The 14,097-nt window shown below is 44.8% G+C and overlaps 1 protein-coding gene across 1 annotated transcript; it reads left to right on the top strand.

Moving 5' to 3' along the window:
* Window positions 1-341: 341 nt before the first annotated feature.
* LOC110292022 (protein S100-A15A) lies at window positions 342-3,276 on the top strand. The gene is made up of 4 exons (XM_085835331.1): window positions 342-405; window positions 620-682; window positions 894-1,096; window positions 3,100-3,276. The coding sequence occupies exons 3-4, from the start codon at window positions 947-949 to the stop codon at window positions 3,274-3,276; spliced, it is 327 nt and encodes a 108-aa protein (XP_085691457.1). The 5' UTR covers window positions 342-405; window positions 620-682; window positions 894-946.
* The last annotated feature ends 10,821 nt before the right edge of the window (window positions 3,277-14,097 follow it).

Here is a 14,097-nt window from a genome sequence, read left to right as displayed (position 1 = left end):
TAGGTGTAGCAGCTGTGTAATTTTGGTAAATTCCCTAGCCTTTTTGGATTTCATTGTCCCTCCAGGAGAATAGAATCATGATGATCAACTCCTCAGGGTCCTGTGAGGATTAAATGGAATGAGGTTTGAGATACGTTGCCTATCATCTATCTGGTCCAGAAGAAGCGGGATGTATGGTTGATATGATTGTTGTTTGCACAGGGTTTAGGGAAGGCTGTTACTTCCTATCACCTCTATGGAGTGAGCGGCCATGGGCATCAGATGGACAGTGCATAGAGTTGTGAGAAGGCCACAGGATAGGGCTCACAAGAGCATAGACTTATGCTGAGGGGTGTGTGGCAATGCCTAGAGAAGATAACATGTCAGTGGTAGGGACAAAGGTGTCAATGGCTGTGCTGACTGTCTGTATATTCCAGTGAGAAAACGCACGAACAGCACAATGCCCAGTCTGATTCTCCTGAGCAGTATAATTACCTTAATGTTCTGCTGGTCCCATCAAGTAGTTTATTGTAGGGGAAGGGATCTTGCCTCTTTGAGGATTTCAACATCTTCATTGTACACAACCAAAACAGTGCCTTGCTTCAAACCATCTTTAGTTTGTTCAGATCTTGACTATTAGCGACGAGGAGACCACTCCTGGACCCAGGAAGGCCCTCAGTTCCAGTGAAGGGACTCACTCTTAGTTCAGGCAGGTTCAATAGCGGGCAGAGCTATTGAACCAAATTCACATGGGACCAGCAGGGGTCCAAGGAGGCCTCTTTCTGATGCAGCGCAGGGAAGTGGGTGGGTGGGTGGGGAGTGCTGGGGGCAGGGGAGATGTCTCCAGGAGGAAGAATCCCTCCAGTTAGCAGATCTGATTCTTCTTCCTCCTTACAGACTCTCTGCTGTCCCAGAGCCTCCTCCTCTGCTCTGCTGATCTGCCTGTACCCTGCAGGGTCCATCAGTCATGCCAGACACACCAGTGGAGGACTCCCTCTTCCAAATCATACACTGCTTCCATCACTATGCTGCCCGGGAAGGGGACAAGGAGACCTTGTCCCTGGAGGAGTTGAAAGCTCTGCTCTTGGATAGTGTGCCTCGCTTCATGGACACCTTGGTATGTTGGGTCTGGGGCTGGAGTGGGAGATGAAGAGAGAACCAAAGTGCCCAGAGAGTGCTGTTTATTGGATTGGAAGTGAGCAGTGAGGTGGTAGGTGGGAGGAATTGACGACTCCCAGGAGAATCTCCTGTTCCTAAAAGGAGGATGGAGGGGGAGGATGGAGGGGGAGGATGGAGGGGGAGGAGGGAGGGCGTGCAGAGGGCACGGTTTGCTTTATTTCCTGTCCTTCACTCCTCTGAAGTCACCAGCTTAGTTTCACTCCAGTACCCTGAAGAGCTCATCTCTGAGTCTACAGCCTGACACCACACCTTTGGATTCTTCTGCCTTCTGTGTCCTGAGAGCATGACAGGCTCAGAGCTGTTCTCTGTTCACAAGCCACTTTAGTTAGTGACATTGCCACAAACTCAGACTCTCTCTATAAGTCCTCAGAGCAAAAGTCTCTTCACCAGCATGTCTGCCATGAGTCTAGAGTAGGTAATTTAGGCTGTGGAGACTGCCCTAATCTGGTGGTCATGGGAAATATAACCTCTTCCCCTTCCCATGCCTAGGGCTTCTTAGAGTCAGATGGAGCCAGCTTCAGATCCTGCCTGGCCTTATAGAGCCTGCTCATCCAGTCTGTGATTAGCTCTAATCCTCAGCCATTGTGCTTCTTAGGGACTGCATGTCTGAAGGAAAGCGAGGATGCTGTCTTCTGAAGTCTTTGGTGTCCCAGGCTTTCTGGCCTGCCACCTTTCGAGGAAATGAGAGTCTGCTCATTTTTGTAAAATATTTCCTTCACTTACTTCCAGGCTTTGAGAAAGAGCATAAAGACAACTTCATTCTTTCTGCAATGTTCCTCTGAGGGCTTAGAAGATAGTCAGAATAGGAGTTCCTTGCTAACTGTTTTAAGAAAAGATTTCCCTTCTGGGAAGAACTCCTTGGGACTGACTGCCTTGGATTGCCCAGGCCTGCAATCATAGAACCCGTAGAATTGCCTTTGCTGAAGGGCTCTTGGGGACAGAGACAAGGGCATAGCCAGTAGACTTAGTGAGGATGAGTGTTGATAAGGGAGCTGAGGAGAGCCCATCAGATGTAGAAAGACTTGTTCTCTGGATGTGATGGGGTTATAGGATGGTGGGGCTGGTAAGGGGAGAGAAGCTGCTGATTTCCGACAGGGATGAGGGGCTGCCCTCTAGGTCTGAAGCTATTTACAGATGTGTTACCCTCCTTCCCACAAACACTTCCCAGATGATCCATTCTGTGCATGAGCATGCCCACATATACCAGGAAAATCTTGCTGAAACCTGCTTTTTCTGCCCTCCCCTCATTTTCTACCATGTCCTCCATCTCCACCTGTCTCATATCTTCTTTGTAAGAACCCCAGCTGTCCTCACATTCCTCTCCCATCTCCAACAGTCCTTTCCATTGCCATTTGGATCTTCAGCCTCAGGGTTCTCAGCTTGGATATCCTGGGCAGCTTCTGTGGCCATTTCTCTGCCCTAGTCCATTTTCCGCATACAATAGATGAACCAGATAGTGTTTCTAGGTAGGTAGTAAAGCATGCAGATATCTGCCTGACTTGGACGGTCCTGTGTGTATGCATGGGAACAGGTAGACTTTCCCCTTAAGGAGCTCTTGGTATGGAGAAAGAAGACAGTGCCTTCCCTTCAGGAAGCCTATACAAGCATCTCTTGTGGAGCGCTTACAGTGCATTTGGGAAGACAGCACAGACACAGACTGTAGGTGAAGTGGTTCTGGGGACTCCAGGCTGCTGGACTTCAATTCAGGAATTATTTACAGTTCTCTTTTGAAAAGACTATTTTTTTGGTTTCTGTACCCATGCCACTCTAGGTGGCATTAACTCAAGGTGTCCATTAACACCAGTGCCTCTTCAGCCTGATTTTGTAGTACGTGATGATTTTGTCATAGGGGGACCATGCTGCTGTAATCCCCTTCAACCCCAGCAGGAGGAGCCTGGAGGATGCACAGTGTGTGTTTATGATCCTCTTTGTGTTTGGCAGGGCCGCAGGCAGCCATACTACATCACAGAGCTGTTCCGGGTGGCTGACAAAAACAAGGACAACCAGATCTGCTTTGATGAGTTCCTGTACATCTTGGGCAAGCTGGTGAAGGACTATCATCTCCAGTTCCACCGGCAGTTGTGTGCACACTACTGTACTGAGCACAGCCTCTACTAGAGGGAGGACAGGCAGTCTCTCATCACCAGAACCTCTCCCCGAGACATGACCTGACCATGAACAGTGTACAGAACTCAGCAATGTATTTCTTCTTAGGTGTGTACACATACATACAAACAATATCACAAATATTTCTGGGAAGTACTCAGGTCATGGTTCTGGGTATCCCTTAATGTTCAGTAAAAGAAGTTTAGTTTTTATTATCAGGAACATTGTTTTGGGCAGAAGACATGGCTCCTGCCTTCAGTGATACCTTGCTTCATGGGGGAATACCGGCCTTGAATCCAAGGTGCCCTTATCTGATGCAAGACACCCAGGCTTGCTAACAGAAATCTTATCTGAGGTGTGAGATGACCTGCTGTCTGATCTCAAGTCTATAAGGAAGGGGCTCTTCTCTGGGCCAGGGTCCCCTCTGAGAAGGAAGTAAGACTCCCAATGATGCTATTGACTGATCATTCACTGCACATGCGGGATAGGGGGGAGGGGAGCCACATGGATAATGATGAATAGAAGGAGTCCTTTTGTGAGTCTGCACACACAGGAGATTGGGAGGACAGGAGATACCCAGGACCAGGAAGGGGAGGAGGAAGTGTTTCAAGAAGATATAATGGCACCAGAGACCCAGATGGTATGCCTGGAACAGTGGAGAGCACTCTTGAAATAAATGTCCAAGGGGAACATATGAGCTTCATTTATTCAGGAGGACACCAAGATTTGGATTTTATCCTTGAAAGTGGTGTAGTGGAATTTGGGTACCTTGGAGGATGGATCTTGTGGGGAGAGATGGGAGACTCACTTAGGGGTTCTTGTCCATTCTGGACAGGTGCAGTGTGGACAAGTCAGTAGCTGTACATAGGGACAGAAGAAAGGGAGGAGACAGGAGAGAAATGTAAACGTCAAAGTCTTAGTCCTCAAGGACAGATTTCTTTTGGGGGAAGGGTCCAGAGTGAGACCCAGGTATCTGCTGCTGATGATCCTGGAGAAGATGATGCTGGTTGTTGACCTGGACATGACCCATGTCACCATGGAAGCCAGTGTGCTAGGGAGCACTGTTCACTGGCTTTGGTGTATGCTGAGTCAGAGAGGCAAGGCAAGTACCTGCAAAGCCAGCAACCTAGCCCAACCAAGCAGCAGATACCTGCCATGAGAAGAGTGATGAGCAGAAGCTGGGAGTTGTCAACCACGGAAGGCTTCTTGGAGGAAAGAGTGGCTGGGTGTGGTTGTTACTAATATAACATGATACTGTCTGGTATTTCTCATGATTCCGAGCTATTCATGACTCAGTGGACCCAGTCCTGTGGTCCCTGCCCTCCTGACTGGTCCCTGTGGCTGCCTGGCTGTTTCATTTTTCCTTTTCTTCCTGGAGCCTAGAGATGAGGGAAGACTCTTTCAGGAAGGGTTTTTTTTTGGGCACTGTTAGTGTCCTACTTGGTGGCCTGTCTTTTTTGAAGACTGGGCAGAAGCTTGTATCCCTTTCCCCTCAAAGTCTAGTCCCATAAAGGGCATACCTCTATCTTTATGCAACTGGCCTAGTGTCCTCACATGATTGGTTCAGCAGGTTTTTGAGGAAGGAAATCAGGAAGGGGACCTATGGAACTGAAATCTAGTGACTTAGACCTATGTCCCTCCTATGACACCTCTTGATGACTTCTTGTTCATATCAAAGAGCCAGAGTTACTCAGCTGCTCTCCCCCAGGGTCCAGGCAGGTCCTACAGGTTACACTGACACACGGTGGTGGGTCGCACTGACCTTTCAGGGTAACAGAAGCCCTGGCAGCCTAAGCACTTGACACCTACCCAACACTTCCTGATGATTTCCCCACCAGTGCTGCTTCCTCTGCCCAGGTTTCCTCAGAGCTGGCTGTTGAGACACAAGCCTGGGGTCTTAGCCTTTTCCTGTAAACACAGCCCTGCCACTCTCATCCTAGATTGCTCCATATTGTCAGGTAATTACAAATTGGCCTTTCCTCTAGCATGCTCATTTATTTCTTGTTACTGAACTTGGAGGTCATAATCAGTGCCCCAAGTCAGGTCTAGCCACCTATCCCCAGTAAGTCAATTAAAAGAGCAAAATAACAAGTGGGAATCAGAGAAAGATTTATTCATGTGGCCATGTTGGGAAGAAGGACAAAGAGACCCAATGAACTCTCCAAGTTTCTAAAGTAAGATGGAAATTTACATGGAGGGCCAAGGATATGTATGTCTAAGTAGTCCTAGTCAAGGTGTGGTCCTGCACATCACTGATCCTGTAAGGCAGTCGGACAAGTTGTTAGAATGGTGGGAAATCTTTTTTTTCTAGAGACAGGTCCCTCTCTGGCTGGTGCCTTTAACTTCTCCCACCATGACATCTTTGGGGAGCTTCCCATTTCGTTGGAGTCCATTGTTTCAATAGTCTGATAGTCAAACTGAGAGCCACAAAATGTTTCTTTAGAATGTCTTCATTTCTGCCGAGTCAGTTCTGTTCTCAGCACACACATGTGGCTGCTGCTGTCAGACAACCCTGCTGCCCACTTAGAGGGACTGCTATCTGGTGGTTATTGTTCAAGGACCCACGCCTTACTCATTCTACCAAGGATGCTGGCAGGAAGCCCTCATTCATAAACACCTTAAGTTCAGTGAGCCCGAGGAGAGGTGTTGAGTGGCACATGTGCCTCAGTTTCCTTATGGTTTACACAGGGAAAATTTTACTTGTAAAGTTTACTCTACTAGACTTCCAAGAGTATCAAAAGAATCAGCAGATGTAAACACACTTTAAAAAGAGATGTGTTGCTTTGGGGTAAGGTGATGTATGCATAATCAAGTAAAATCATGCCTGGTGGAGAATATGTATAAACTATGGGCTGATTATTGGTTGGAAACTTGTGATAAAACATTGAGTTCTATTTTGTTATCTTTTATCATGGTGGATGCATACCATTCCCTCTTACAAAAGAGACTTATTGGACAGTAGATAAGGGCTTGTGAGGAACAGAGGAAAGAGGATTAGATATATTGTCGGGGAGATTGATGGAGGGCAGGATGGAGAAGGTAGATACTACCTTAGCTGGGTAGTTAAAATAAGAAATTTGTCAGGACAGAGGCATTCCAAGCTGTGGAGGAAATAGACGTTGTCACATCCCATCTTAAGGCACTTCTATTCCAGTGTCTCATGAAGGGCCTCTGTACAATGGGGTCTATAATGCATGTACCTCATAGGATTGAGAGTTAAGAGGGTTTATGTAAGTAAAGCATTGGGGAAGTCCTCACAATGGTACACACAACACACACCCAGTAATTGTCAGTTATTAGCCTCTATTATTCACTGCTATTACAGTTGTGGCTGCTGCCTTTGTGCATGTCAGACACTGTGCTGGCTTGTGGTCAGCTAACAATGTCTTGAGTGGGACAAGCAGAAGGCCCCTCCTTGGTCCTTCTGGAAGAACAGGCTGAGGAACCTGGGCTTCTGCATCTATAACACTACTAAGAAATGACCAAGGAGTCCCATGGAGGAAATATGACCAAATCATTAGATTTAAGCCACACAGCCCCCCTTCCTGTATTACTTCCTGAAGCACCTAATGAGCCTGAAGTGACATTGGACCAGGTGCAGGAACTTGTTTCATCGATTTGGATATTAACAGTCTGACTCTGGAGGGCTCAGTGTCCAGTTATAGGATCAATCACAGATCAAGACACATTCATGGCAACCCTCCCCTCAGCTCTCTTCCATTTCTAGGAATACTTTGTATGGTTTACTGTGTATGTGATCTCTCTCTCTCTCTTTCTCTCTCTCTCTCATTATGCAGCCCAGGATTACCTTGATCTCATGGCAACCCTCCTGTTTCAACCTTCCTGAATGTTGGAATTAGATACATTTGCTACCATGCCAAGCTTTTTTTTTTTTTTTTTTTTTTTAATGTGTAAGCTTTTTAATGAAGCGTGGTTTGTACCCGAGGGCCTATGAGCTCCCTAGCCCTGGGATTTGGATCATGGTTAATATATTAGACATTAATTTTTTCCTGTGGCACAGACTTCAAAATCCAGTTAGAAAGTGGTTAGTTATTCAATAAGAGTAGTGCCCAGAGAAACCTCTTTTTACAGTGAGCAGCAGCTAATGGAGAGATGCATAACTGGCTAAAGTATTGAAAATAAGTGATGGAGTGCTAGTTATTACCAACCTCCACTCCTTTCTAGGCTCAGGCAATGCTAGAGAAGGCAGAAAGAAAGTAAGAATTAGAGCATGCAGGTTAATTGTATGTAAACTTGTCCAAGCTAGAGTCATTTTGAAAGAGGGAACCTCAGTTGGGAGAATACTGAGTAACCTATGGGAAAACTTGAGACCACTTTCTTGATTGATGTGGGAGGGCCCAGCTTACTGGGTGCCACCCCTGAGCAGGTGGTCCTGAGCGGTCTAAGAAAGCAGGCTGAACAAGCCATAAGGAGCAAGCCAGTAAATAGAACTTCTCCATGTTGTCTGCTTCAGTTCCTGCCTCCAGGTCCTTGTTTCGAGTTCCAGCTCTCACTTCTCTGAATGATGGACTACAAGTTGTCAGATGAAATAAACCCTTTCCTTCCCAAGTTGCTTTTGCTCATTGTGTTTTATCATAATAATAGACGCACAAACTGAGACCTGGATAGTGAAGAGCAGTGCTAGGAAATGCTATCTTCTGGACACAACATGGATATCACATTAATAAACTTGTATAAGCTGTGGTCATCTCCACAAGAGCCACACAAGAGCAAGCCAGCTGAAGTCCCTGAACTGATAGAGGGGTTGCTTTCCAGCCTTTCATCTTTACTGAGTAGCTACTGTCAGATGATACCTTCTCTGGAAGGGAGAATTATTGTGATTTGAGGGCGTGGCCATTGGTAGGTTTCCCACGCTTCACACTCTTATACATGTGGACAGCACTGGCTGGTCTTAGTGGGTTATAAAAAAAAGGAAGAAGACAACATGAAGTTGAGTGGGAGAGGGCTTTTGATATAAGAAGGAAGTTGGAGGGGCAAAATGGAGAGTATGTATGATATTTCATTGTATATGTGTATGAAATTCTCAAAAGTATAATAAAAAATGTTACTCTCTGGCAGGTTGACCACTCTTTATGGATGACCCCACACCCATATGTACACACACACACACACATATATATATATATATATGTGTATATATATATATGTGTATATACATATATATATATGTGTGTGTGTGTGTGTGTGTGTAATACTAGTGGGTCATTATAAGAAAAGGGAGCATGAAGTTGGGAAAGGGACATGGAAGGGATATAGGTGGAGTTGAATTGGGGAGTAGGTAGTGAATATGATAAAAATACATTGTATAGGTGGATGAAATTCTTAAAAAATAAAAAATACTCATGTGGTATTGATTCCCATAAAGTAGATTTTTAAATTTACTATTATTTTAAATTAAAAAATTTGTATAGTATATTTTGATCATGACTGTTTCCCCAACAAGTTCTCATCTACCCAGCTTTGTTTATGTGAGATTCCATCTTACACATGTCAGAATGACTAAGATCCACAACAAAAATGACAACTCATTATGTTGAGGATGTGGAGCAAGGGGAAGACTTCTTCATTGCTGATGGGAGTACAAACTTGTACAATCACTGTGGAAATCAATATAGCAGTTCCTTAGGAAATTGGGAATTGATCTACCCCAAGATTCATTCTTGGGCATACACTCAAAAGATTCCCTATCCTACCACCAGGACACTTGCTCAACTGTGTTCATATTGGCTTTATTCATAATGGCCAGAAACTGAAAACAACCTAAATATTTCTCAACCAAAGAATGGATAAAAAATGTGTATATTTACATAATGAAGTATTACTCATCTGTTAGAAAAAATGACATCATGAAAATTTCAGGCCAATGGATGGAACTAGAAAAAAAAATCCATCTGAACAAGGCAATCCAGACCCAGAAAGACAAACATGATATGTAGTGACTTATTAGTGGATATTAGCTGTTAAGTAATGAGTAATCATACTATAATCCATAGACCCAGAAAAATTTAGATAAATATGAGAGGCCTAGTGGGGATCACAGATCTCCCAGGGAAGGGGAAATAGATTTTTGTGGGTGTATGGTGGATAAGGGTGAGAGGGATGGGAACAGGAGAGATCAGGTTGGGGAGGGAGAGACAGAGGCATAGAGAACAGGAGAGACGACTGAAATAGGTGGGCATTTAGGGGGTGATATGGGAACTTAGTGCAGTGGAAACTTCCTGGAACATAAGAGGTTGACTGTAGCAAGGATTCCTAGTAGTGGAGGATATAGAGCCTGAACCAGTCATCTTCTGTAACTAGGCAAGTGTTACAGAAGATGCAATAAGGCTCAGCACAGACTCTCATATCAAGGCTGGACAAAGTGGTGGGTCTGGAACATCAACCCAGCAACAAAATCTATGACCCACAACCTGCCCTACTGGAAGGATGTGCTGGAGCAATGGTGGCTCAGAACTTGTGGGAGTGGCCAACCAATAACTGGTTAACCTGAGACCTACAACCACTAGAGGGAGTCCATGCCTGATACTGCCTAGATGGCCAGGATCTGGAAGCTGGATGTCTCAGAGATTTAGGGTAGAATCAGACATGACTGACAAAACAGCAGCAGCAACAATAGCAGCAGCAGCAGCAACAGCAATGAAATGATTCCTAATGGGAACAGATCAGAGACCCACAGCCAAATATTAGGCAGAGCTCAGGGAACCCTACAGAAGTGGAAGAGGAAGGATTTAGGAGCCAGAGGGGTTGTGGACACCTGGAGAACATGGCTCACAGAATCAACTAAGCAGAGCTCATAGGGGCTCACAGAGACTGAAGTGACAATCACGGAACCTGTATGGATCTGCACCAGGCCCTCTGCATACATGCTGTGGCTCTTTAGCTTGAGGTTTTTGTTGAACTCCTAACAATGGGAGTGGAGGTTTCTCTGACTCCTTTGCCTGCTCATGGATCCTTTTTCTCCTACTAGATCGCTTTGTCCAGCCTTGATATGAGAGTCTGTGCTGAGCCTTATTGCATCTTGATGTGTCAAGTTTGGTTGATATAACCAGAAGGCCTGCTCTTTTCTGAGGGGAAATGAGAGGGGATCTGGGGAAGACAGGAGGTGCTTAGTTGGGAGAAAAGGAGGGAGAGGAGGCTGCTGTTGGGATGTATTGTATAAGAGCGAGAAAAAGAAACAACTCAAAATTCAATACAATAACAAACAAGCAAAAGACCAATGAGAGAGAGAGAGAGAGAGAGAGAGAGAGAGAGAGAGAGATCCCCAAAAAATGAGACATAAAGTCAGCAAAAATACCAGTGAGTTCATTCTGTGTTGGCCAACTGCTCCTGGCCATGGGGTCTGCCCTGACCTCTGGTTAAGATACCATTGGAGAAAACTTATTTTCCCTTTGTCAGTGGGTGTGAATTGCAGATAGTTTCTTGATTATGTGTGGGAGCCTTGCCCACTTCTTCCCTTTCTCAGTGCTGGGACCATCTGGTTTAAGTTGTGCAGGTCCTGTAGGTCCTATGAGTTCATATGTGCACCAGCCCTGCTGTGTCTGAAAGACACTGTTTCCTTGGTGTCATCCATCCCCTCTGGCTCTTACAATCTCCCTGCCTCCTCTTTGGCATACATAGATTCTTGAGCCTGAGGTGAGGGCTTTATCAAAAACATCCCACATAGAACTGAGTATGAAGCCAACTTTATAGGTACAGGCATTGAAAATTATAACACTTGATTGTGTTCAATTACATGTGACAGCAATTTTGTCATCTATCCTTCTCCAGGTGTATAGTCCAGTAAGGTTATTTACATTTGCATTGTTGGACAGCTCATCTCCAGAACTTGCTTCCTCTTTCGACATTGACAGTGCATCCCATTAAACTGTGGCTCATTTTTCCTCTTCCCAGACTCTCTAACTTTGGTTCTATAAATCTGACTAATAGAAACACCTCGTACAACTGGAACCACACTTGATTTCTCCTTACAGGTCATCCATGTTTCATCATGTGCCAGAACTTGCTTCCTTTACCAAGGCTGGCTAGTATTCCACTGTATGCAAAGCACATTTATCACTCATCCATCCATGCACACTGCTGTTGCTTCCCCTCTTGGGTTCTCTTGGATGGTGCTGATCTGAGTGAAGGAGCATATGAGAGGGTGGGGCCCCCTGAGTATCCCTCAACCCTGGCATATCAAGTCTCTGTGGGGCTAGGCACATCCTCTCCCACTGAGACCAGACCAGGCAGCCCAGCTGGAAGAACATATCGCATATACAGGCAACAGCTTTTGGGATAGACCCCACTCCTGTTGTTTCAGACCCATATAAAGACCAAGCTGCCCATCTACTCCATATAAGTGGGGAGGCCTAGGTCCAGTTCATGTATGCTCTTTGGTTGGTGGTTCAATCTCTGAGAGACCCAAGGGTCCAGGTTAGTTGAATCTGTTGGCCTTCCTCTGAAGTTCCTACCCATTTTGGGACCTGTAATCCTCCCACTTACTCTTCCATAAGAATCCCCAGGCTGTGAAGAAACATCTTTATGAGGCCTCATTATCCAGTCTTTTGTCTATACATTCACAAGTGGAACTGCTGGATTATGTGGTAATTATTTGGAGCCCAAGGAATGGCAGTTTCATATTCTACACTTCTGTCACAGGGCACAAGGCTTCTCTATTGCATTTTAGCTAAAAATCCGAGAGGGACCTTGCTTCCAATTTCTCTTCTGTGGTAACACCTGTGATTTTTCTGCTACTTATTTATTAACTTATTATTTATTTACTTATTATATCATCCTAACGATCTCTCTCTCTCTCTCTCTCTCTCTCTCTCTCTCTATATATATATATATATATATATATATATATATATATATATATGTATATATATCTCCTGTAGGTTGACTTGCTTTTTTCTAATAGTTTATGGTGCTGAACATTATTTCAAATGCTTGTTGGGTGTTTGTATACAGTATGGAGAAACATCTACTTTAATCCCCCTTTCACTTTCTTTTTGGGATGGTTTTATTTTTGCTGTTGAATTTTCAGGGTTCTAATATTTTAAATATTAATCCATTATGAGATACAAATACAAGTACACATACAAAATACAAGACACTTCTCTCTTTTCATGGAGTTGAAGATATAGTATGTTTTCAATCTTTATATAATACTTGATGTAATTAAAGCAAAAGAGGATGATTAATTGGCTCAACTTTGGTCACACAGCTATAGTGGAAGGAAGTGGCTTATTGAAATCTAGTGGGCAGTGGAAACTGGAAGGAGAGAGGTTAATTCACCCACTTCCCCAAGGAACTGTTACTTGGCTCATTATTGTAATAACCCACCACCACCACCACCTCCACCACCACCACCACCACCACCACCACAACAACAACAAACCAGAAAAAAGCAACTTAAAGAAGGCTTTATTTTGGCTTGCAATTCCAGAGCATATAGTCTATCAGAATGGGGAATGCATGGCAGACAGAACAAGAGGCAGCTGTCACAGTGTGTTTCTAGTCAGGAATCAGAGAGCAAGGGGGCAAATACCCTGTTCTCCAACTGGACCTCAACCTGTGAAAAGTACTGCCCATGTTTAAGGTGGATCTTCCTGTCTTAATTTACCTGATTTAGACAATCCCTCACACACATGCCCAGAGATTTGTTTTCATGGTGAGTCTGAATCCCATTGAGCTGATAGGAAAGATCAGCTACCACAGCTCTGATGGCCTGGGTGCTGAAGTAGAACCAGGATTGGTATCTGAAGGAGAGAAGGGATGAGTTTTCCCCATCACCTCTAGTTCTTGTCAGATCATGCTAGGGACTTTGCAATTCTGACGCATTTGGACTGGGAAATTGGTTGACTCCCTCCACCTTTCTGGGCTTCAGCTTCCTCGTCTGTACATTGGCTGGTTCAGCTCTCTGCCTTCCCGAGAAGCATATTATGAAGCTTTTGTAAGATAATGAAACCCACCCATATGAGAAATACTCCATAGATCTCTATAAACTGGCAGCCAGTTAATTCAAGTGGTATTTTACTGGGCTTGGGGATTGCACCTGTGAATTCCTGGGAATCACCCCCTCTTCTTTTTCCCTTGGGCATGAGACTCACATGGACTCTCCAAAATACTTGACCCCTCACCATCCTAGAGTTTACTCCTCTCTTCATCCCAGGCTCCTGGGTTCTAAGGCACAGTGACCATTCTGAGAGGCTGGAAGGGTCTCTACTGTTATCATGCACTGACTTAGTGGCAGCTGAGGGTGGACAGAATGAAGACCAGGAATTACATCCAAAGACTCAGGACATCCTTAGCTTCTAGAGCAGAATGATCATTAAGAGTCATGGGCAGGTTAGGAACTTGTCCAACTCTTGGGAACACAGCTATCCCCCAAAGACTGTACCTACCCATCCAAATACAACCCCACAGCAGTACTCCAAACTTTACTAATATCCAGTAGCTAGAACCAGCAATGTTTCTGAGGTCTTTGGTACTTTGAGAACTTGGAGAAGTTGTCTTTTCTATGCACCCACACTCATACAGAAACATACACCTTCATTTCATTTCATTTCATTTCATTTCATTTCATTTCATTTCATTTCATTTCATTTCATTTCATTTCATTTCAGTTCAGTTCAGTTCAGTTCAGTTCAGTTCAGAGGTAGACTGGACATGAAGGCATTGGATCAGCAATGGCAACAGAGGAGAGGGCTAAGACTGAGGGTCTGTTTAGATGCAGGGATGAGGTGCCAGGGACCTAGACATGGACTTATTGCCATGCCCCATCCTGATTCTTCCTGCTGGGTACTCCTGTCTGGTAAATGTTCCAACACT

The sequence above is a fragment of the Mus caroli genome, unplaced genomic scaffold (assembly GCF_978045245.1).
Source record: "Mus caroli unplaced genomic scaffold, Mus_caroli_1 scaffold_3, whole genome shotgun sequence".
NCBI lineage: Eukaryota > Metazoa > Chordata > Mammalia > Rodentia > Muridae > Mus > Mus caroli.
This window is presented reverse-complemented; position numbering and strand designations above follow the sequence as displayed.

Excerpts from the sequence above, each read along its gene's own strand:
- LOC110292022 (XM_085835331.1), top strand. The coding sequence starts at position 947 with ATGCCAGACACACCAGTGGAGGACTCCCTCTTCCAAATCATACACTGC. Across the intron at positions 1,097-3,099 it reads CTCGCTTCATGGACACCTTG|GGCCGCAGGCAGCCATACTA; the intron begins GTATGTTGGGTC and ends TGTGTTTGGCAG.